Source organism: Poecilia latipinna, unplaced genomic scaffold (assembly GCF_001443285.1).
Source record: "Poecilia latipinna isolate Pla-1442-1.1 unplaced genomic scaffold, P_latipinna-1.0 Scaffold927, whole genome shotgun sequence".
NCBI classification, from domain to species: domain Eukaryota; kingdom Metazoa; phylum Chordata; class Actinopteri; order Cyprinodontiformes; family Poeciliidae; genus Poecilia; species Poecilia latipinna.
This window is the reverse complement of record NW_015113543.1, coordinates 214,251-236,487: the sequence shown is the minus strand read 5'-3', so window position 1 is coordinate 236,487 and position 22,237 is coordinate 214,251. Positions and strand designations below refer to the sequence as shown.

Here is a 22,237-nt window from a genome sequence, read left to right as displayed (position 1 = left end):
ATACATGGGTTTATTCTCGTGATATTAAGAACTCATTCTCATAATTTTACCATTTTATCCTCTTAATTTTTTTGTAGAGTCTACACATATAGAACCAGATGTGATGAAAATGACAGCAGAAGTTAATTCAAAAACAAAATAACTCAGCCAAGCACCTTCAACAATCTACAGACTGAATGCAGTTTTTTCCGTCTTGTACTTTTACCATCCCAGACTGTAGATTTATATTTTAAATAAACGTTAAATTTTCTACCATCATTTACACTTCAGTTAGGCGACAGCCTCCTCCTATATGAGATCAGGAAGCTTTGCATTATTGGTGAAATAACTCCCTCTAGTGGATTTAATTGACATTGCTGACGCAATACACAGTATTAGAGGGTTGAAATTTTTCCCTTTTTATCCCACTACAATGACAAAACTCTTTGTTGCGATTTTATGTGATATAAAAAAGGGCATTAATGTCACGTGACATAAGGATTTTACAGATAAACAGAAATGTGTGCTGTGCATTTGTGTTCAGTTCTCCCTCATTCTGCTAACCCTAAATAAAATCCATATGTACTAATTCAGAAAGAACTTAAATAGAGTCGATCTGTCTGATATAATCTCGGTATAAATGCAACTGTTCTGTGAAAGTCCCAGAAGTTTGTTAGAGAACACCAAACACAGCTGAGGGAGGAAACTGTGCAGACATTTAAAGCAGAGTCGGGACATAAAACAAGATCTGGAAAGTGGAAAGACTACCGCACAGGCTCCATTTCATGTGCAAAAGCCACAGAAACACACCTGAAGAGACGTGGAGCTGTGACTGCAGCAACTCAGAGGGGCTAGATATACATGCATGCCACACTTTTTAGATTTCTGTTCATAAAAATGTTGAAAACCATGCATTGTTATCCTTTCACTTCACACCAGGACACTGCTTTGTGTAGGTCTGCCACATAAAACCAGAGTTAGGTAGTAACTAGATACATTTACTCAGTTATATTTGCTCGTTCTGTTGTTTGTGTGCATTGTTCCTGTCAAATAAGCTAATAAATGTAATTGAGTATAATGTTATGAAGTATCTCTACTCTTACTATAGATATTTTTTGGGGAAAAAAGTTTCTTCAGCGTCAATTTATTGCTTTGTAATTATGTTATGTGTATTAATTTTATTATTATTTTAGTGTTTAAAATGTGTCTGATGATGTCTTAAAAAATAAAATAGCTAAAACTACAAGCAGACTACAATTCTTCGATAACGTTCATAAGTTCTCCTTCTGTTCACTGTTTGGCCCAGTTGAAAATCGAAGTGAAAGGGAGAAATCCCAGACTGCTGCAAGCGAGAATTTATTCGAGCGGAATCGGAAGAATATGACCGGGTTGTCAATCTCTTTTCCAGCCTTTTACTCAATCCTTTTCTACTTTTACTGAGCAGTTTCTTGAACGACTACTTTTCACTTCTACTTGAGTAAAAATGTGTATCGAAGTCGCGCTATTCTTACTTTAGTAATTTTTTTTTTGAGTTCTCCATCTCTGCATAAAACCCCCCATCATACACTGATCACTGGACGTGACGAAATGCAACATTTTTCAGAGCTGTGAATACTTTTGCTTGCAGACCTATTCTAAGCCACCATCTTTTTTTCCGAGTAGCTTCGTCATGTCCTGATGTCAGTTTTAAACCATTTCTTCAGTTTAGTTTTAAATCCAGATGCCTTCATGACTGGACTGTTCGGGCTGTTGGCCAGACAGTCGTTTATTATTCTTTCTTTTTTCTTTTTTTTTTTCTTCAGCTGCTCCGGAGTCGCCTTGGAGGATGTTTGGAGGTGGCGAGGCTGCAGTCCCCGGCGTGGTGGGGGTCGTCTCCTCTCCAAAACAGGGGCGTGGTTCTGCTCCCGCCTGCCTGCTGCCTGGATCAGAACCAAGGCCAGCGCAGCATCAAAACTCCCAGGAGTCCGGGCGGGACTCAGGACCTCACATTTCCTCCCAGAGCTAATAAATCTGGTGATGGATATGTGTGACCTCCTGGTCGGTGCTCCGAGATATATAAATAATCATCACCAAAACACACACATATAAACAAACAGTGATCCTAGTTTTTCAAAATTCTACTCTTTTCAACAAAAAGCTCATGTTCTTCTTTAGCCTAATTGTCTAGCTCATGACTCAGAGCAGCATAATGCGGACCGGAGGCGCTGAAGGCGACCGGGTTCAGACTGCCGCACCACCACACGCTCTGGCTGCGCACATCGATCCCATTTAGCATTCTGCAGGGCAGCAGAGAAAACTGCAGCGCCAGTGGACAGCGTCGATCATAAAGCGACATGAAAAGGTAAAAAAAAAAAAAAAACATATCTGCGATTTGACTTCTAGATCATCACAGTGAGATAAGCACCCCACTATAATATGAAAAGTTTGGCAAAAAAAAAAAAAAAATGGAGAGAACATCCCGACTGCAAAATGTGTGCGTGTTTGTGTGTGTGTGTGTGTGTGTGTGTGTGTGTGTGTGTGTGTGTGTGTGTTCAGGAACTGCAGTGTAAGGTGGGAATAGCTGCATGAGTGACTGGGAGTCTCCCAGGAGGGTGGAGGCTTTCTGCAAAGGCCCGCAGGTTTCCCCCCCACCCGTCTTCCGCTGCTGCTGCGTCAAATGATGCGCCGCAGAGCCCCGACTATAAAAGCACCTGTCCGGGCCAGACATCACTCGCATCTCACTTTCTGTCCTTCCCGCGCACTCTCCATCACACACTCCTGAGCTCCACACACATACGCACACATACACAAACACACAAGCACACACAGTTGCGCTTTCTTTCTCTCTCTCCTCTCTCTTTTCTCTTCCCCTGAAGTAAAGGAAACATGAGTTACTCCAGCGACATTTACAGCAGCAGCTCCTATCGCAGGATCTTCGGAGAGGCGCCCCGGTCAGGTCGTGTGGGTCTGGCTAGCGGCGGCAGCCCGTCCCGCCTGCACTCCGCAGGATACCGCAGCAGCCACCGCGCTTATGGCTCCCCTTCCGCGGTCTCCTCCGCCACCTACCGCAGGACGGCGGCTCCCGGCCGCGTCTTCTCCTCCATCCAGGATTCCGCCATGGACCTGACCCAGTCCACCGCCGTCACCAACGAACTCAAGATCATCCGCACCAACGAGAAGGAGCAGCTGCAGGGCCTCAACGACCGCTTCGTGTCCTTCATCGAGAAGGTGCACAACCTGGAGCAGCACAACAAAGTCCTGGAGGCCGAGGTGACGCTGCTGCGCCAGCGTTACAACGAGCCGTCGCGCCTGCACGAGCTCTACGAGCAGGAGATCCGCGAGCTGCGGGCGCGCGTGGAGGAGCTGACGCACGAGAAGAGCCAGATGCACCTGGACTGCGTCCAGATGAACGAGACGCTGGAGCGCGTGCGGGAGAAGCTGGATGAGGAGAGCAGGCTGCGCGAGGAGGCGGAGAGCGCCCTGAAGGGCTACCGGAAGGACGTGGACGACGCCACCCTGGCCCGCCTGGAGCTGGAGAAGAAAGTGGAGTCTCTGCTGGACGAGATCGCCTTCCTCAGGAAAGTTCATGAAGAGGAGCTGCAGGAGCTGCAGGCATCCCTGCAGGCAACGCAGGTACACAAGAAAACTTGCTAAAAAGGAAAAAAAGAACGTGCAAAGAAAATGCCTACAGCGATAAAAGGTTTTGAATGCGGATGAAAGGAGATTAGGGTGAAATTAATGGGCTAAATTAACTCTTTGGGTTCCGTTTTCCACACATTATTCTGGTTTAATTCAAAACGAGCATTCGCCAAAACAGTGTTAAGGTCCCATCGACGTCCAGTCTTAGTATATATCGGCGTTGTGACGCACTTTTTAATATTCCCGACCGCGCTCCGAGTTTACATCACATTTAGAATATTTTACACGGTCTTTACAATGACTTTAGCTTAGCTAACCACCAAAATCATGCGTTATTATCCTGCTCGAGCGACCAGGAAGAAGGCGACCAGGTGAGGTCTAAGTTGTAGGAGTTTTGAACACATTTTCCTTTACTGAGTCCTTCACTATGAGCACTGCTGCACTGGGAAATTGATGACTCTGCAGTTCCGTTTCAGCACCACGCGCTGTCCCGCCCTCCTCCGAACTAGCGACCTGCGCTGCAGCAGCCGCGCGCGCCGCGTCACGCAGCTCCTTTAATCAAAAAATCGTTAACTTGACACAATCAGTTTACAATTTACATGAATTTTACCATTTTCATATCCTGCTACGTCGCGCGTAACGTTCTATATAATGAGACAAATAGCTTTAAAAGTTGTTAAATCGATAAAGTAACAACGAGGGAGATTTAATAAGTGGTCGTACTCGTTGATTAATGTCAGAGGGTTTAAAGCGCGGATACAATCCGGAATAATAACTGGTAAATCCAGGGGTGTGGTCGTCCTCTGGGACGACGGGGCGCAGACTGTGTGGAGTATGCGACTCCATTTCAAGCGACAGCAGCACAGCTCAGAAATTTACAGATGAAAAAAATTTCATCTGTAAAAATTTGCCTAGTTTATATATATATAAACTAGGCAAAATAGTCTAGTTTTGTCACAGGCAGAATGTGACAAAAAAAAAGTGACAATATGCGCTACAGTTAGCTAAATTAGTCAGTGATTAAGCAGTAATGGATGCTGGGTAAATTAGTCCAGTTTTTACATTGCCCTGCAGGGAAGGGATGATAGCTATACAAGATGTCGACTGCAGTTTTCTGCAGCAGAGGGAGTTTGAGTCAGCAGCCCATCCATCTGTCCTGCATCAGCTCAGTGGATCAGCATACAGCTCACCTCATGCATCCTTAAACAGTCACCTGGGATGCCTCCACACTGCTAAAATGGTTGAATTTAAAATGTATGTCTTAATCCTGAGGTTTGATGTAACAGTCTCTGAATGTATATTTTCAAGTGAAACTAAAATAGTTAATATGATTTTTTTTTATTTTATTTTATTTTATTTTTGTTTTTAAGAAAAAGGCATAGGCAAAGTTATGATTTAGTATCAGTGACTTTGAAACATTTTACTTTCCTAAATGTTTGAACCTGAAATCAGTGAAATAACAGCTATGAAGCAGTCTGGTGATTCTTTTTGGGGTTCAGAGTTCATGTTGCAGCTGGGACTTCTTATTATTATTCTCTTTCCTTCTTCAAGGTGTCAGTGGAGATGGACATGAGTAAACCGGACCTGGCTGCAGCCCTGAAGGACATCCGGGCTCAGTACGAGAACCTGTCGGCCCGGAACCAGGTCCAGGCCGAGGAGTGGTACCGCTCCAAGTTTGCCACTGTGACAGAGGCTGCCACACGCAACCAGGACGCCATCAAGCACTCCAAGGAGGAGCTGAGCGAGTACCGCAGGCAGGTGCAAGCCCGCACCCTGGAGATCGAGGCCCTCCGGGGCCACAACGAAGCCCTGGAGAGGCAGATTGGCGAGATGGAAGACCGTCACAACAATGAAATTGGAGAGATGCAAGTAAGTGAATTATTTATCGCTTATCGAATGAGGTGAGTTCGTAAAAAGGCAATCACTTAGCAACATAGATTAAAGCGTTTTATTAAGGATCACTTAACAGCTTAAGTTTATTGTCAGGGCCTGATTTAAGAGGATATGGGCCCCTGGGCTGGAGGCAGTTTTGGTGCCCTATCCACTACAGAAAAACATTTTGTATTAATGCAAATTACAGTCCATTAACACACAGTCTTACATATCAGCAGGTATTAAATGATGCATGAAAGGTCTAATATGTCCCCCGGCCAATAACTCCATGTTGTTTCCAAAGACATTGGCCATAATTTCATAATTTTGAAATACTTGAATATTGTATTCATAAAAATACCCCAAAATGAATACAACTCACTTGATATCTGCTTGTCAGTTTTACATAAAGTACAGTGTTTTCAAAACACACCTTTGTAAAAATAAATAAACAGAGAAAGAAAAGAAAAGTCTTTGGGACCCCACAAAACATGAAGCCCTGGGCTGCCGCCCTTGTAAGCCCTTTCTAAATTATGACCCAGATTTCATTCTGTATCTGTGGTTGTGTGCAGGACACTATCCAGCAGCTGGAGGCTGCCCTGCGGAGCACCAAGGGAGAGATGTCGCGTCACCTGCGTGAATACCAGGACCTGCTGAATGTCAAGATGGCCCTGGACATCGAGATCGCCGCTTACAGGTCAGATTAGTTTCCTTACAGGGAGAGTGAACCGATCCATATCCCTTACAAAGCATTAATGGTTCCTTTACATGGTTTATTGTTTAGATAAGAACTTAAAACAGCAGGAAGTAATGGTTGCAGGTTAGCGTTGTATTTGTGAGGATGGATTATTCTACAATACATTTTTTAAGGTTCCTACCAATTAAGTTCAGTATGTAAGCCAAGTAGAACTGATTTCTATTGATTGTACTTGTGAATTATGTGATCCTCCCATTTTTTGTTTTTATGTGATGTTTTTTATTACTTGAGGTGATGTGTGGTCCGGTTTTGTTCAGTTTTGTCATTGTTCTCAACTGAAACAAGTAGTGGCCCATAAAAGCAAAGACCTGAGAGGCAGTGTGGAAAAAAATCACAACAACAACAGTTCATCAACAATTAATATTTGGCTAGATGCTGTGGAATATTTTTGGGACACTTGTTCTTTCATTATTTATGATATGGTTTGTTTATAAGCTGCTTATCAGTTGTATTTTCCAAGCTTGCAAAGTTAGATATGAATTTGTAATTAATTACAATTGAGACATCCTGGTTATGGACACAATTTTACTTTTACCTTTGCTGCTACATTTTTAGAGGATCAGTATTATTTAGAATTGACTTTTTTGTAGCTTTACACCATGTTATAATGTCTCATCAAAAACATACCTGGAGTGTTGCTTTGATTCTTTCTTGAATGTTTAGGAAACCCTTTAATCTCACATGATAACCATTCAGCTGTGCAAAACACTTGGGTGGACCTAGCTCCACCTTTGAGGCACAGCTCCTCCTCAGAACTGCAGTTTCCAAGTTTCCGCCTCACAGAGCAGCCCTCCCCCATGACTCTCCCACTCAGCTCCTTCAGACTAGCCAGCAGCAATTAGCAAACACCTGGTGGAAAAGTGCATCTACTGAGCTCATTATAGGAGCAAATTCTCAGTGCAATGCTGGTAAAAACGTTGTTAAAGAATTTCTAGAGGAGCCATGTTGTGACGACTTCCTGAAGGTGGAGTTTCAGGAAGGTGGAATTTGTTAAAGAGATAGAGGCCCAATTTCCAGGCGTTTGATTACGAAGTGAAATTTCTTTTAAGTCATATTTAATACATATAGGATTTTTATAACTACTGAAGGTAACATCGTCACATGACAGTTGTATTCTTCTTTTGAAACATACTGAGATGAGGAACACTCCAAATCCAGGCTGCAGGGAGACGTCGTCCTCCCCCTCCTCACCTGTTTGCCTCTCTGTCTGTACAGGAAGCTTCTGGAAGGTGAGGAGTGCCGCCTCAGCTCGGTGGGCAGCGCCATGGTCCAGTCTGGCTATCCCGGTCTGTCCTACACATCGGCCCGCGCCTACGCCCTCGGAGCTTACAGGAAGCCCAAGCCGGAAGAGGAGGAAGAGGAGGCAGGAGAAGATGAGGAGAAGGAGGAGGAAGAGGAAGAGGGAGAGGAGGAGGGCGAGGAGGGAGAAGAGGCAGAGGAGCAGGAGGAAGGTGAGGGGGGAGTAGAGGAAGAGGAGGAGGAAGAAGAAGAGGGGGAGGAAGAGGAGAAGCCAAAGGAAAAGGGGGAGAAGGGAAAGGAGAAAGAGAAGGAGAAGGAGAGCTCCACCGGGAAGAGCAGCAAGAGCTAAACAGTTTGTGTCGTCATCAGCATCAATAACTCATCTCTCATCCCACCGATCACCTCTGGGTCTGCTTCCTGTTCACATCACCCTCCGAGCTTCCCCCACCCATCCACACACATCCACCTGCTCCAAATGCCTGCCACGTCCACACCGGGTCAGACGGGATCACTTTAGAAGGAGAAGTATAGCATTAGTGAGCTGTAAAATGGTAGCAAGTATTTATTCAGTCCACTATCCACCGTTTCCACGTCTCTGAAGTACAGAGGGCTACTAGCATGTTTACCACAATAAGGTAAAAAATGAGAAGCAGGTGTGAATGTTTCCTCCTGCGTTATGTGCCACAGATGATCCATATTCACATTAGCAAACAGCGAGCCAGCCTCAGAGGTAACACCGCAGTCAGCACACAGACTTTGAAAGACAAACGCACAGATCCTGGAGCATGTGAAGCAGCCAGTCCAACTATTATGGTGCTATTTTATTTCTACATATACAAGTTGGGGAAGGATTTTATCATAGAGCACCCGACCCCCCACCAGCTCGGTCCTGAATGTGAATGTCAGCTTTAAGGCAGAAATACTAGCAGAAAAACAAAGAATGCTTCCATGTGGGTTATGATTTAGTTCCCCCCCCCCCAAACCCACATTTCAAGCGCTCCGACTCATTTCAGTCCACTCAGTTCTGCGTTCGTCCCGCTTTTATTTATTGCAGCCTGAGCCTGGAGAAAGATGTGTGTGTGTGTGTGTGTGTGTGTGTGTGTGTGTGTGCGTGTGTGTGTGTGTGTGCGTGCGTGCGTGGGTGCATGTGTGTGTGTGTGTGTGTGTGTGTAGGTGTGTGTGTGCGTGTGTGTGTGTGTGTGTGTGTGTGTGTGTGTGTGTGTGTGTGTGTGTGTGTGTGTGTGTGTGTGAGGCTGGGCAGTGTGTAAGAGAGGAGGAGCGCTGCTGCTGTGTGCATCCATGTGGATGAAAATGTGAAGCTTTAACTGCTGCTCTGTGTATTTCTTTTGGGTGGCAGGGGATTATAACCGATCCCTACCTTTGATTGATTCATTTGTCAAGAAGAATCTGCTACATACCACTGAAAAAGAAAAGCATTTTCTTTTTAATCTCATGTTAACACAGTAGCCCCTTTGTTTAGTTAAGCTGGATATATAAAGAGTGGGTTAGATGATGGGTTTTGAGGTGTAGAGTCATAAATAAGGGCTATATTCACCATAACTTTCTCTCACGCTGCCCTGAGACGTTTTTCATCGCTGCTGTTCTTCGTTTGTCTTCCCAGGTTTTGTTTTGGCAAATGAATCAAGCAACTGGTTTGAATGCATGGCCTGATACCTGGAGCTTGAATATTAGCTGGATGAGAAAGACTTTTTGCTTGTTTTGTGCTCAGTTAAAGAAATAAAATTACATTTAAAAGAAAGAAGAAGAAAAAAAACCTTGCCTTAACCATAAAAGAAAGTAAAATAAAACTTGTTTCCACCTGAACTTCACTTGTTCCCGGTACGACAGAGGAGTTGCTGACACTTTCCAGATTCTGCTAAACAACTGTGATTGTACATGCTGCTGTTTCCTCTCAAAGCCAAATAAAGACATTTAATAAACAAAACTTTTCTCCACTCTATTTGTGTTTATAGTTGAATAAAAACGATTAAAAATATTAAAACGTTTTACAAAAGAATTTTTTTTAAGCTGTTTTCATCTAATTTATTTAAACGCCATGTAGTGATATGACTGATCTAGTTTAGTCTGAAAGAATGTGGCAAGTAGTGACTAAACACTACCAGCTAACAAGAACTGACAAGAACTTCCGGAAATTCGCAGGATGATATATATATATTTTTTTTTTTTTTATGGAGCGATTCCTGAGTCGTTCACTGAAAGATGTGAGCAAAAAAAAGAGTAAATTTTACATAACACTGTCGCTTTTCAGGAATAAATGACCCAAACCCGGTTGTGTGAACATATTATCTCTCTTGTTGATACAGAATTTCACTGTGATGAACCACAGTTTTTGGACAGCGGAGGTAATTTTCAGTCCACACACACTGACAACGTATCATACAACTAGTAGGACCAAGTGGGGTGGGGGGAAGGTAATTCTGGATAAATCAATAAGAGAGCAGCTACTTTTTGCATTTCACATCATTTTAATCAATTAACACAGACTGAGTTGTGTTACTTTTTGAAACCTGTTCTGTTTATTTTCTTAGCGGCACGCCTTTCTAACACAAACTCCTAACCAACTTTGTAAACTCATTTTACCCACTGCACATGGCAGAGCAAGAAAAAGGCAGGAAATTGTTGAGAAATTATTTTTCCAGTCTAGCTCCTTCCACAGCCTGCATCATTACCTCACAGGCTGCAGTCGATAGCTCCTGAGCAAGCTGGATAAAGTCTTCAGGCTGTTCCTGCTGCCTCATCCCTGCTCCTGTCTGCCGGCGCCCACACCGGATGGAGCCAGATGGATGGCAGGTTCCAGCACCAGCATAGCTGTCCAAAGCAACAACTTAATCACAACCTGATTTTTTTTTCTTTGTGACTATGCTACTTTTTGTGTTCTTAGTTTTCTTTGGTACAGTGGAGAGTGTTTGTTTTTAGCAATAAACAGATCTAAGTACATTTTCATTAAGTGCAGGTAGGAATGAATTTGTAAGTAAAAGCATTCAGATCTCGATTATCACACCTGCACTGCAAAAACACAAAATCTTGGATGCTGTGGTGGTGCAGGGGCAAAGCACAACCCGCGTATTGAGGCCTTGGTCCTTGTGGTGGTGGTCGCAGGTTCGATTCCCGGCCTGGTGACATTTGCTGCATGTCTTCCCCCTCTCTCATTACTCTCTTTCCTGTTTAACTACTTTCAAATAAAGGCCACTAGAGCTAAAAAATCTTACAGTGTTTTTGTTCCACTTTCTAGATGTAAATATCTTAGTACACTTAAACTGAGGCTAACTCAACTTTTCAGCCAGATGCAGGAGTTTGTTTTCTGTAAGTAACTCCTATTGATGAAATAAGTACTATTTGCACTGACAGGTTATTTCACTTGTAACAAGTTCTTATAAGTGAAATAATCTGACAGTGAAAGTAGCATTTTTTATTGGTATTAAGAAATTATTGACTATCAAATTATTCCAGTCAAAGTGGGAGTGAACCTGAAACTCCTTTTTATCACTGAAGGAAATAAACTTTGCTGCAATAAGCCGAAGTTTCATGCAAACACAGAAATACTTTGCGACAAAGTATTTTGTATCTTCAGAAAATGGCAAAACTCAACTTAGACAGAACTCTGATGTGTATAATCTTATAAATTTTATCTTGGATCTATGTTGACTTTTACTTTGATTTGCTTGTCAGGAAATCTTGGTGTAAGAGATAAAAACTGCCTTATCAGAAATTGTGAATGTCTGAATTTGTGACCTTTTCGACTCTCACACTTTGAAAACAAGCTAATTCTACTCCATCTGTTAGTATCTGCGTCTCCATTACCAATGTGCACAAAACAACTTTGTCAATATTACGCAACTGTCGAAAAAACAGAGCTTTGCAATTGCCGTGTTTCCATTAAATAAAAAACGCAATTAAAATCACACATGAATAACGTAGTTCACGTGATAAGTCATTTATAAAAAACATGCCGCATCATCGTCCTCCTACCACTTCCTGTCGTCTTCTTCATGATTTTCGCCAGTAGTAACATCCGGTTCTTGATTATGTGAAGTTGTTACTCTTGTAGTTGATGGGAACAGTTTGTAATTGTAAATAATTTGAATTGTCTCTTTTGCCTCTTATTGAGGGATTTCAGATTAAGTATTGTGTATTAATTGGTTTATTTATTGTTCACCTTTTTAGTCACACTGGCACTCTTATGTTTTTGATCGACAAGTTTTCGAGCTTTTAACCTCCACCAGTTGAAAGCAGGGGAATTTAGTGCCATGTCTTGAATAGGTAAATATTAATTGTTGTTGTTTCTTTTGTTCTCACTGTGACTTGCTGTAAAATTAATTTCCCTCCGGGACATGGATGAAGATCTGGACCTGAATCTGCAGGACGCCGGGATGAAACCAACAGAAAGCCTCGGACCACACCCTGGATCCCTTAAGGAGGACGGGAAGCGGTGCTTCTGTCAGCAGTCTGCTCTGCTGTCTGAGTCCACATTTATTGACAGTCGCCTCCCTGCAGTGACACAGAAAGTCCCGACTCAGCACAGACCGGTTCAGAGAGCATGTTTACTGAAAATTAGAGTCTGATCAGCTCCGCAGGGGGCCGGTGGTCCTGGCTGGACCTTCTGTGGGCTCGTCCTTCATCTGCTGTGCATCCTCAGCTGCAGCTGTCAGCAGATTTTGTTGTTATGCAGGTGCATACATAATGGAACCTCTCCCTCCGCTCTGTTCTCCAGGGACAATTTGAGATGAAGCCATAAAACCGCAGCGCAGCGTTCCTGCTGCAGTCTGGAGATGTTGAGTTTCTCCTTTTGTGGAGACTAAAACACCTGCACTAGTTGTGTTTCCATTACAAATCTTTGTCTATATTCTGCTAATGTAAAAAAAACAAAAAAAAACATAAAAAAACACAATTACACAGTTGCAGTGTTGCCATTAAATTAGAAATTAAATTAGAACTTTGTGTCAACAAGCTTGTTCACAGGATAAGTCATTAAAAATCATGGCAGTGACAGATGTAAACAGCTACATGGGATGTATATTCATAATTCTAATGGTGCTAGCGCTTAGCATCAATCAGCCTGCAGAGGAAACGTTGGCCTCTGATTCAGGGGTTGGAACAACAAGCTTGGAGTGGCTTGGAATGTGGCATTTTGGGGAAACTAGTCAGTGATTTTACAGAAAACTTATGGATTCAACACGTTGGAATGGCACACAACATTTTATTAACTGTGTGATGCTGCCAGAGCTCTGAGAGCCAGCTACAATTGGGCGGGGGGGTTACACAAACAAACCGTCATCCTCCTACTTCCGCTTGCCTTTTCTCGTTTTCGCCAGTAGTAAAATCCGGCTGTTGATAACTGACTTGTGTGAGTAAAAAACAGGTTTCCATGCGGCCGAAAAAAAACACCTCAACCTAGCTCAGAAACTTTTTTTTAAGAAACTTTTTATTATTATTATTTTTAGAAATTTACTGTTTATATAAGCGAATTTATTTTTCGTAATTTCAATTTGCGCCATTTGGTTAATGGAAACCCGGTTAATGCTCTTCATGTCTAACTTTCTGTGTGATTTCTACTGTTTTTCTTCGTACCAGGAAGCTTTCAGCTGTCGTTTTTGTTTTTTCTTTTTTAATTCACAGCTCACACAAACAAACAGGACTGGCGGTTTTGAGTAATTAAGGGAAAAGTTGGCGCAGTGAAACAAGTGGACCTCTGTTGCAGAACACCGGCGCCGTCGTTGTTTCCCGTCCTCTCGTCTATTCTTCTGTCTCTCCTTCTCCTCCTCTCCCCGAACCTCTGATGCTAAATTTAGATTCCTGCATTGCAGATGTCCCAGAGCCCCGCAGTTCTTTTTGAGGAGCCCCGGCCCAAAAACATGTTGGCGTGTCTGTGACTCAGAGCCTCGGGAAGCAAGAAACAGCGAAGCGGCCGTCCAGCGCAGGACTTTGACGGTCACGCCACGACGACTGCGTGCAGCGAAGGGGATTGCACTGCAGCAAAGGACGAGACAGTTTTAACCTAAAAGCACTGCAGTCCTGATCTGTGGGGTGGGTGGGTGCGGGTATGAGAGCTGTGATATTATTGCACAGTTTTCTCTGTGGTATCTCGTTGTCATCCGATGAAGCTGCTCGTTTTGTTTGCAAAGTCGATTTTACACGAATCTACTGGTGGATAAGAAAAGAAAGACCAGAAAACAACAACAAAACAACATGTTTATCTTGCTAGCCTGTCTCTCACCATAAAATCGAACACAAGCGATTTTATGGTGAGATCGTCAGGATTGGCAGAAATACGATTAATTACGCATCTGAACATGGAATATTTGTTCTTTAATGAAATTCACAATCCACATAAAAATCCCATAAATTAGATGAAAAAACAACAACAACAACAAAACAATTTTATATCATATTGTCTCACTATTTTGTCACTATTTTGACTTTTCTCTAATACTTGAATGTTTCAAGTTTACTTCCGTATTATTGATAACGCAAAGACCTGTCAAAGTCGAACTCGTGCACTAAACTAGTTAGTTGTAAATTATTCTGCTCTATGAGTGGGTTATGGAGGATATTGAGATATTGAGACGGTTTGCAGTCGGAGCCTATCGAGCTGTTGTATTTGGGCAGCAGAGAGCTCTCTCATCTTCCCGTCCTGCTGCAACACCGGTAGGTTGTTAAATATTTATGTCTGAAGGATGCTAACAGGCCGCAGAGCGACCACATCCACACGTAGAGCCTTTTATACAGCTTCTGCCGCCATCTAGTGTTAACGGTGGAAATGACAGTATATTTTAAAGACTTCAAACAATGACCGTAACCCTTAAAAACATGGGCATGTTTCTCAATACATATAACTGTGGGGTGTAACACAAAATAAACTGGACCTGAATTCCTTTATCACTTTAAGCTAATGTGAAACTTACATTAGATTGGTTTTGTATAATTGTAAAAATGTGTTAAATGGTGTGTTGTATCTTGTTCATGTGAAGTGAAAAAAGTAAATAAATTACTTTTTTTTTCTTAATTGTGTCCTGACTTGTAGGTAAAATAAAAACTCGTCTCAGTATTGTTGTCTGTGTCTGTGTCAAGTGGTTGAGGCCCTTTCATAAGTGGAGCATTATGGCTTTTACCAGAATGTGCAGCTTCTAAAACTGTTTTAGAAATTGTTTTGGAGTTTAGCTAGAATTAGCAAAATTAAGGAAAAGGTTGTTTTTTTTTATTAGCTATTATGACTAACATGTCCAATAGTATTTCTTTGTGCATGTTAGACTTAGATGTGTAATGAATTTATACAATATATTAGCTTTTATTTTCAGTAGGTTAGACCATTTCAATATTATTCATACGCCTCTGTAAAAGAAAGGGAAAAAAATCCAGAAAGCTGCTGCAAGAATCCTTTCCTCTTATGTGACATATACTTTTGTTCTTATGTTTTTATCGTGATTCTTTCAACGTCGTTCTTTTATTTTTACTGTAAAGCACTTTAAAGTTGCGTTACATTTATTTTGAAAACCGGAAAATCTCCCTGTCATTGATTTGCGCTTTGAGAGTTGGGGGGGAAAAGTGTTGCCGTGCAACATTTAGCTTAGACCTTACCAGAAGTTTATCCAACAAATAGTCTGTTGTCGGAACCTCCGGACCTTGGCCGTCAACGTCAGGCTTCCACCCGCTAAGATGACAGAGCTGCGGCATCGAGGAGCCAAAGACGGCGAGCCTCCGTTAGAGCAGCAGCCATCAGAGGACAAGGTAACGCTAGCCTGGGCTCAGATGCTAACACCATGTAGCCGCTTAGCGGGGTGATGTTATCCTGTGGCTGGAAACAAGCCTCACGAGCTCATCTGGTTTCATCTCATTTACAGAGCAGAGCTCTTTGAAAATTATCTTAATTGTTCCCTCGACGACTCGAAACCACCGAGAAGCTCAAAAATATAAATGACCAGTTTTAACAAATTGTACTCTCCGTTAGTCGATGCCCCTGTTTGTCTGAGTGAACGTTTCTTGGAAAAAAAAGCATAGCTGAAAATCAAAACATTAAATTGATAAACAAAATAGGTCGTTTTTTTAACCAATGCTTTACACTAAAGCACAGATAAATAGCTTTGAATGTCATGACGGCTTTATTAATCATGGAGCATGTGTTTTTTATTTTATTTATTTATTTTTGGTTTGATACTGAGCTTGGCAAGGAGAAACAGCTTAAAATAAACTGATTGGTGAGACGGTTAGTGCCTGGAGAAACATTAGCCTGCCTGGGCTTGAAGCTTTAGCCTGACTGGTGGGACTTCTCCAGAAACACCCTACATCATAGTGTTGCAAAGCATGATGCAATTCACGCTTCATTCGCATTAAAGGGCTATGAAAGCGTTTTGTGTTCACACTGTCCAGTCTGATGACTGTGTCTTAATGCCTAATCCGAGTCAATAAAGGGGCGTGGCGCCGGAGTGACGGCGGTATGGATCCGTTTAGAGGCGCGTGATCACAGAGAGCAGCTAAAGCGGCCCCGCCCAGTTTAATCAACTTGGTTTCCTGTCTTCTTCTCTGCTCCTAATTCTGTCTAAACTCAGAAAGTAGAAATACCTGGAAAAAGTGCATTTTGGTTATAGTTAAGACTAGTTCTAGAACAGAATAAACAACAATAACAACAAAAATGTTTCCATATATTTGCTTTTACATTGTCTAAAACATCAAACATTATTAATATTGATATTATTTTTTTATGGCTATTGTAATAAAAATCCAAAATAGTTTTATGTTTTTGATTACAGATGCACTGATCATAGATTTTGTCCCTGACTACCAATCACCTATTTCTTACAAAGCTCTGATGTGCTGATTCTGATTTTAGCCAACACAAGTTTCTCTTTATGACTTTATTTATTTATACTGTAAAGTGCCTTCAGATGACATTTATTGTGAATTGATGGAACATAAATGAAGGTACCTGAATTTAAGATATGAATAATAGTGTATTCCCCCCATAGAAAATAGAAAATTGAACCACATTAACTGTAAAATGTTTATTGTAAAATAAAGCAATTTTTTTGTTGTTTCTGCATCACTGAAGCAAAAATAAAAAAATCCTCCAAATTGCAACTAAACAAACTTGCATCATACCTACAACAAAAAATATTGCTGTGTTTTTGCCGCCTAAAGTATTTAAGGTATGTTATGTAACAATATAATTAAGACACATTTAAAACAAACAATAATCTAACGTAATGTTTGTAATGTAATGTTTGTAACGTAATGTAATTGTTCGGTCATTAATTTTAGCTATCCAGAAGGCGCTTTGTTATGTCATATAAAGTATTTCTAGCATGACAATCTTATTCAAACAATAGGATTTCCTGAAAGACGGCAGAGTTTCCCAACCCAGAGCTTCTCCTTATAGTCGCCACCAAACAGTGAGGGCTATTTCAGTACCAGGGCTGAGGGAGGGTCTGTGGAGACCATCAGCCGGTTCGATGGTTCTGACCTCCACTGATGCAACTCCAGAGATGGTTTTATATTTAGTCTGCCTGGTTCAAGACATTATTCACACATTGTACTTCTACATTTATTAAAATCTCAATCAGCACTGAAGATCGCTGTTGTTTAGTATTGTCTCTCTTATTGTTGATGACGGTCGAAAACACCACGAGCAGGATTCCTGTGGCGTCAGCTGTCGGACCCTCGGGAAAGGAAGTTAATTTGGGTTCATGTTGCAAGTTGGAAAATCAGCTTGCGAATTGTCCCGTACATATTATGCAACCGTACCTGTATTACAACTGGGAACGAAACAATTGCGATGAATCGATTATTAAATCATCGTAATTATTAGTTGGAGTGTACAGACTCAAAAAAGGCCATTTTCTGAAAAAACAACACACTCAGCAGTAATTAAACCAAAACTATACAAAAAAAATCTATACATTTTGCATTTAGCATAAAAAATAACTTATTTTCTTCTACTAAAAACTCCTAGTTTTAGCTTCACCTGGTTCAAATTCAGAAAATAAAATCTCCTGTTCAGCACTTTTTGCTATCCGATTTCTGATTGGTTTATCCAAAAGTAAAACAATCACCGAATCAGAACGACACTGTATTGATGTCTGTCAAGCCGAAAGAGCTGAGCTTTTAGTGTTTTATTTTATTTTTAGCAGCTGCAGATGCATCTTTTGTTACGTTGATGAAGTGTTCACTTAAAAAAAACCCTATCAAATGCATTATAGGTGCTAAAATGTTTTATCTTTTTATATATTTTTAAGGTCACATAAAAAGGCTGAAGTGGTTAAATGAAAAAAGTGCAGAATGCACCAAATTAACACGATTAATCATCAGAGTAATTAAAAGAATAATCAATTACTTGCAGCCCTAACTTCTAACTGCTGCTGCTTTTAGAACTACATGTTTTTTTTTTTTATCTTGCCACATGTTCTCAATTGAAATTCCACTTTTGACTTTGACTAGACCTTTTTGAAAATGAGTAATTTTTTTTAGTTTTGTTTTTCCATTTGATCTAAGCCATTCCACTGTAGGCGCTGCAGTGTTAGTTTAACCAGATCACATGTTGTGGTGAGTGCAAACTTGATGTCTTTCAACAGGTCCTCAGTGTTGCCACACATCCGTATCTAGAATGACATCTAGTCTAGTCAGGCTAGATAAAGCAGCGCCTGACTAAAGTTTGAACTCTGCAGCTCGTTTTATTAAAAAAAAAAAAAACGCTTTAAAGCACTGTTTTCTTTTCATTTAAATTAAATTATTATGTGTTACCTCTTCTTAGACAGGGTTTCCCGAAGTGTACTATAAGCCTGGCGGGCCACCAGACTTTACTTCCCCCTGCCAGGCTGAGCGTTGCTTGTTTATTTGGTTTAGGTTTGTTTTTTAATGCTCGCCTTGTTTTTTTAAGACTTTATATTTGGTGTTTAGGTATTGTGAATAATACCACATAATTACCTAGTGATATTTTCTGTCAACTGTAAATATTTTTTTAAATTCAAAAACATGGCAGGCCGGACTTCCGGGTGAGCAAGCAAGATGACGACAGCTTAACCAGGTGGCTCCCCAACAAATTTTAAAAAGCAAAGGTTATTTACAAATGCGGGATATAAAATAAACTTAAAAGTGAGCCGGAATGCCCAATTCCAAATCAAGGAGCACTCTGTTGTCCCGAAAATCGATGTTAAGAGAAGAAGAAACAAACGAAGAAGACATGGCTAGCCTTTCGGACTCTGAAGCATCATTAGCGGCTAACGACTCAGCTAATGAGACAGCTAATCTACAAACTATTCTCCAAGAGCTAAGAGAATCACATCAAGAAAATGGTTATGGCTTCCGAGAGGTTAAAGGGGAGATAAAGAATGTAAACATTTATTTTACTCGTTCTGAATATCCAGCAATATGCAATCTATGGCTTCATTATCACCTCTTAGAATCACAACTTATAATGTAAAAGGAGTTCATAACCCAATAAAAAGGGCGAAAATATTAGGAAAAAAGAAAAAGCAGAAGTAGTATTCTTCCAGGAAACTCATCTCTCACAGGTAGAGCATAGTAAACTTAAAAGAATGGGCTTTAATCGGGTATTTAGTGCATCACATAAATCAGGTGGTAGAAGGGGGGTGGCAACCTTAATATCCCAAAGGGTCACATTTGAGATGAGCCATGAATATAAAGACAAAGATGGGACGCATGTAAAGCTGTCTTGAGGGGAAAAATAATTGCAACTCTAGGGAAAATAAAACAAATCAGAGATGAAATTAATCAAGAACTACAGTCCAGTGTACAGAAGAAACTCTTATTCCTAAGACAGAGTTACTAAGAAACGAGCCCAAAATCATCAAAATTAAATTCTAGGTTGCTTTGAGGTTGAGTGTCACACTGAGCACACAGCTGTGGGTCTTCAGGAAGCTTTTCACGTGGGAGGGGATCAGTATATTTACTGCTGGTAGCTCACTAATTTAACTTGACTGAAATGCCTAATCATCACCACCCAGCATGCATTGTGCTCCGGCAACAGCGGTGGACTCTGTAATTAAAAATTTGCGCTGAAGGACGTCGACCAAACAAATGAAGAAACTCTCGGTGGTGGTTCGTTTTATTTTTCTCTTGACAAATTTGAAATGAGACGGTTTAAAGTTATGAAAGAAATTGAATAATTAGTATTTCAATTAAAGCATGTCAAATATGAGCCAGTTTATTGGTTTCCAGATTGATCTGGGAAGAAGGCGTTGATGGTTTCAGGATGCAGCATTTGCTAATGGATTGGTCACTTAAGAAAAAAAGAAGAGAGACATGACAACATGAAAGGGGAGGAGAGTATAAATTGAAAGGGGTTCCTATTTTTAACTCCAGCATCCTGAATGGCAGATATTGTCTCCATAGAAACCAGCACATGGAAAAGGGTTTAGCGACTGTGTGTGTGTGCGCGTGTGCGCGTGTGCGTGCGCTCTACGGGACATTGCATAATGTTGTTTTGATACGTATTTTCCTTAAACTGACATAAATTTCCATTATTAGACAAACAAATCCCGTAACATTAAGATGCAGGGCTTCCCTCTGGGTGTACAGACATCCATAATTCATATTTATTAACCTTGGAGTGACACCGTCTCTGTGTTTCATTAAGGCCTCGTTCAGTCAACATACGGCTCTGATAGCTCAACAATATGGAGGGAAATTCTCTGTCGGCGCTTCGCTTCCCACGCACAGCGCTGCCCTGATGGTCTGCTTGGCTAATTTTAGTGCTTCCTCTGGCTTATTGAAGCTGATGGACAATCCCATGTCATTCATTTGTTAAACTAGATTTCAGTCTGAACAAAACACTTTCTTCTCACTTTCGTCTCAAAATAAACACTGTGTATACTGTATATGGTAACGACGCATGCTCCATATGTCTTTAAGTGTTTTTCCCTCTCATAGTTCTGCATATTAGCTTCTCTTTAGCTAGCTTTTAACTTTATCAATATATAACATTTGAGATTTGATGTAGAAAGTTATGAGATTCATCATGGAAAGTTGTAATTCTCTGAACACAACAGCCCACTTCCAGTCTTCACTTTTTTTTATTCTTTGTGTAAATTGACTGGTTTGTCGAATTAAAACTTTCCCAGTAAGGCCCATTCCTTTCAGTAGCAGAAATGAAGACGACAGGCAGAATGAGGTCAGTTGGTTTTGCATGCACGGCTGTCGGTCTTGTGTGTCTCTGTGTTGCTCTGTGATGATAACCTGTCCAGGCCGTCACCTGCCTCTAGTCCAATTACACGCCAAAAAAGGAGAAAATGTGATTAATGGGACATTGTTGCCAGTAGCGTAATCCCCAGCAGGCCAGTAACTGGAGCGCAAACATCAGACACAGACTCACTGATAAAACCAGACCTGCTTTTAGCTCCATGGCTTCTTTCCATGTACGAGACTTTTTTTTTGGTCAGAAATAAAAACATTTTAACTGAACGTCCGCACTTTCCTGTCCTGCGTCACATGGCTGACTGTTCAAAGTTCTAGAGCTAGCATGCTAACTGGAGCTATTATAGCTACAAAAGCAACAGTTGTTAGTCTAAAATATTAGAAGTGTGTGCTTTTGTTGTAAATAGTAAACCATCTACGGTTTACTATTTGTGATGTGTAGCATCCCAGTTAGTCGCCTGTTTTTGCTAAAACATTCTGTTTTCATACTGTGTAGTGTAAGAAATAACCTGCTGCGGTCGCTCGGTGGACTGTTCCAAATAAACCAATGAAACATCTTTAAGCTGAGAGTTTCTAGGATTGAGAGATATGAACTTAAAGTTTTATCACAATATTTTGTTGTACTATTCTGATAACAGTCTAAAGTGATAAGAACAATTTATTACTCTTCTACTGGACAACTGTATGGCCCACATGGAACAGCAATCATAGCCCCATTGCTTTTAAAAAACATTGTCATTTGTAATATGATTCTTTAGTGTCAAGGCTTTCTAAATCCAAAAAGGTCAACATTGATGGCCTTCACGCCTGTTTTATGTCTCCCCTGTGTGTGTGTGTGTGTGTGTGTGTGTTCAAAGGGCTCAGACAGCGGGCTGAAAGCAGACAAAGATGGCGTCTCCGAAGAGTCCAAGGTGGACTCGGGAGTCCCCGAGGTGCCGGTCCCTCCTGACGACACCCCCGAGGTTCTCAACAAGGCCCTGTCTGGACTCTCCTCAAGGTCACCCTCAGAGTCGGACACATTTAGTTCTCCGTGTTGTTCTGGATGCGCTTTTTTAAGCTGAAACCTTTTTTTGTTTGTTTGTTTTTTCCCCGTAGATGGAAGAACTGGTGGGTACGAGGCATCCTAACACTAGCCATGATCTCCTTCTTCTTCTTTATCATCTACCTGGGCCCCATGGTGCTCATGATGATTGTGAGTACCAACCAAACCTCTGGAGTTTTCATCAAAAATTAGAAACTGCAGATCAAACCGTCTTGGACGTGCTCAGCCTTCACTTTGAGCAGCAGAACAGAGGCCTGGTAGTTCCACCTGCTGGAGTTACGAAATATGAAACCAGTAAGAAAAGCCCCTGACCCGGCCTCACCCATTCACATGCAAACGTGTGAATTTGTTTATGGGACTAACCAGCTGCACCACACAGAATAAATGAGTTGGTTTTCTCCAGGCAGCATGAAGATCCTCAAAATCTGATAAAATTTGGGCATCGCATTACAAACTGCTGAAGTCACAGGAACAGGAGGATACTGGGACTAGACGATATGACTGGAAAACGTATCATGATACAAGCGTTGCATATCGGTCGATAACAATAATTATTGATTAGTTTC

General features: G+C 41.3%; 2 protein-coding genes across 2 annotated transcripts in view; both read left to right on the top strand.

Annotated features, from left to right (window-relative positions):
* The first annotated feature begins 2,524 nt into the window (after nucleotides 1–2,524).
* On the top strand, nucleotides 2,525–8,378 carry neff1 (neuronal intermediate filament family member 1). The gene is made up of 4 exons (XM_015049122.1): nucleotides 2,525–3,591; nucleotides 5,149–5,466; nucleotides 6,042–6,166; nucleotides 7,442–8,378. The coding sequence occupies exons 1-4, from the start codon at nucleotides 2,845–2,847 to the stop codon at nucleotides 7,812–7,814; spliced, it is 1,563 nt and encodes a 520-aa protein (XP_014904608.1). The 5' UTR covers nucleotides 2,525–2,844; the 3' UTR covers nucleotides 7,815–8,378.
* A 6,611-nt stretch (nucleotides 8,379–14,989) lies between these two features.
* Nucleotides 14,990–22,237, top strand: part of cds2 (CDP-diacylglycerol synthase (phosphatidate cytidylyltransferase) 2) — a 23,364-nt gene continuing 16,116 nt past the window's right edge. The window contains exons 1-3 of the mRNA XM_015049107.1: nucleotides 14,990–15,211; nucleotides 21,487–21,626; nucleotides 21,725–21,821. Of these exons, the coding sequence (XP_014904593.1) occupies nucleotides 15,140–15,211; nucleotides 21,487–21,626; nucleotides 21,725–21,821 (309 nt within the window). The 5' untranslated portion in view covers nucleotides 14,990–15,139. The remainder of the gene's footprint in view (nucleotides 15,212–21,486; nucleotides 21,627–21,724; nucleotides 21,822–22,237) is intronic.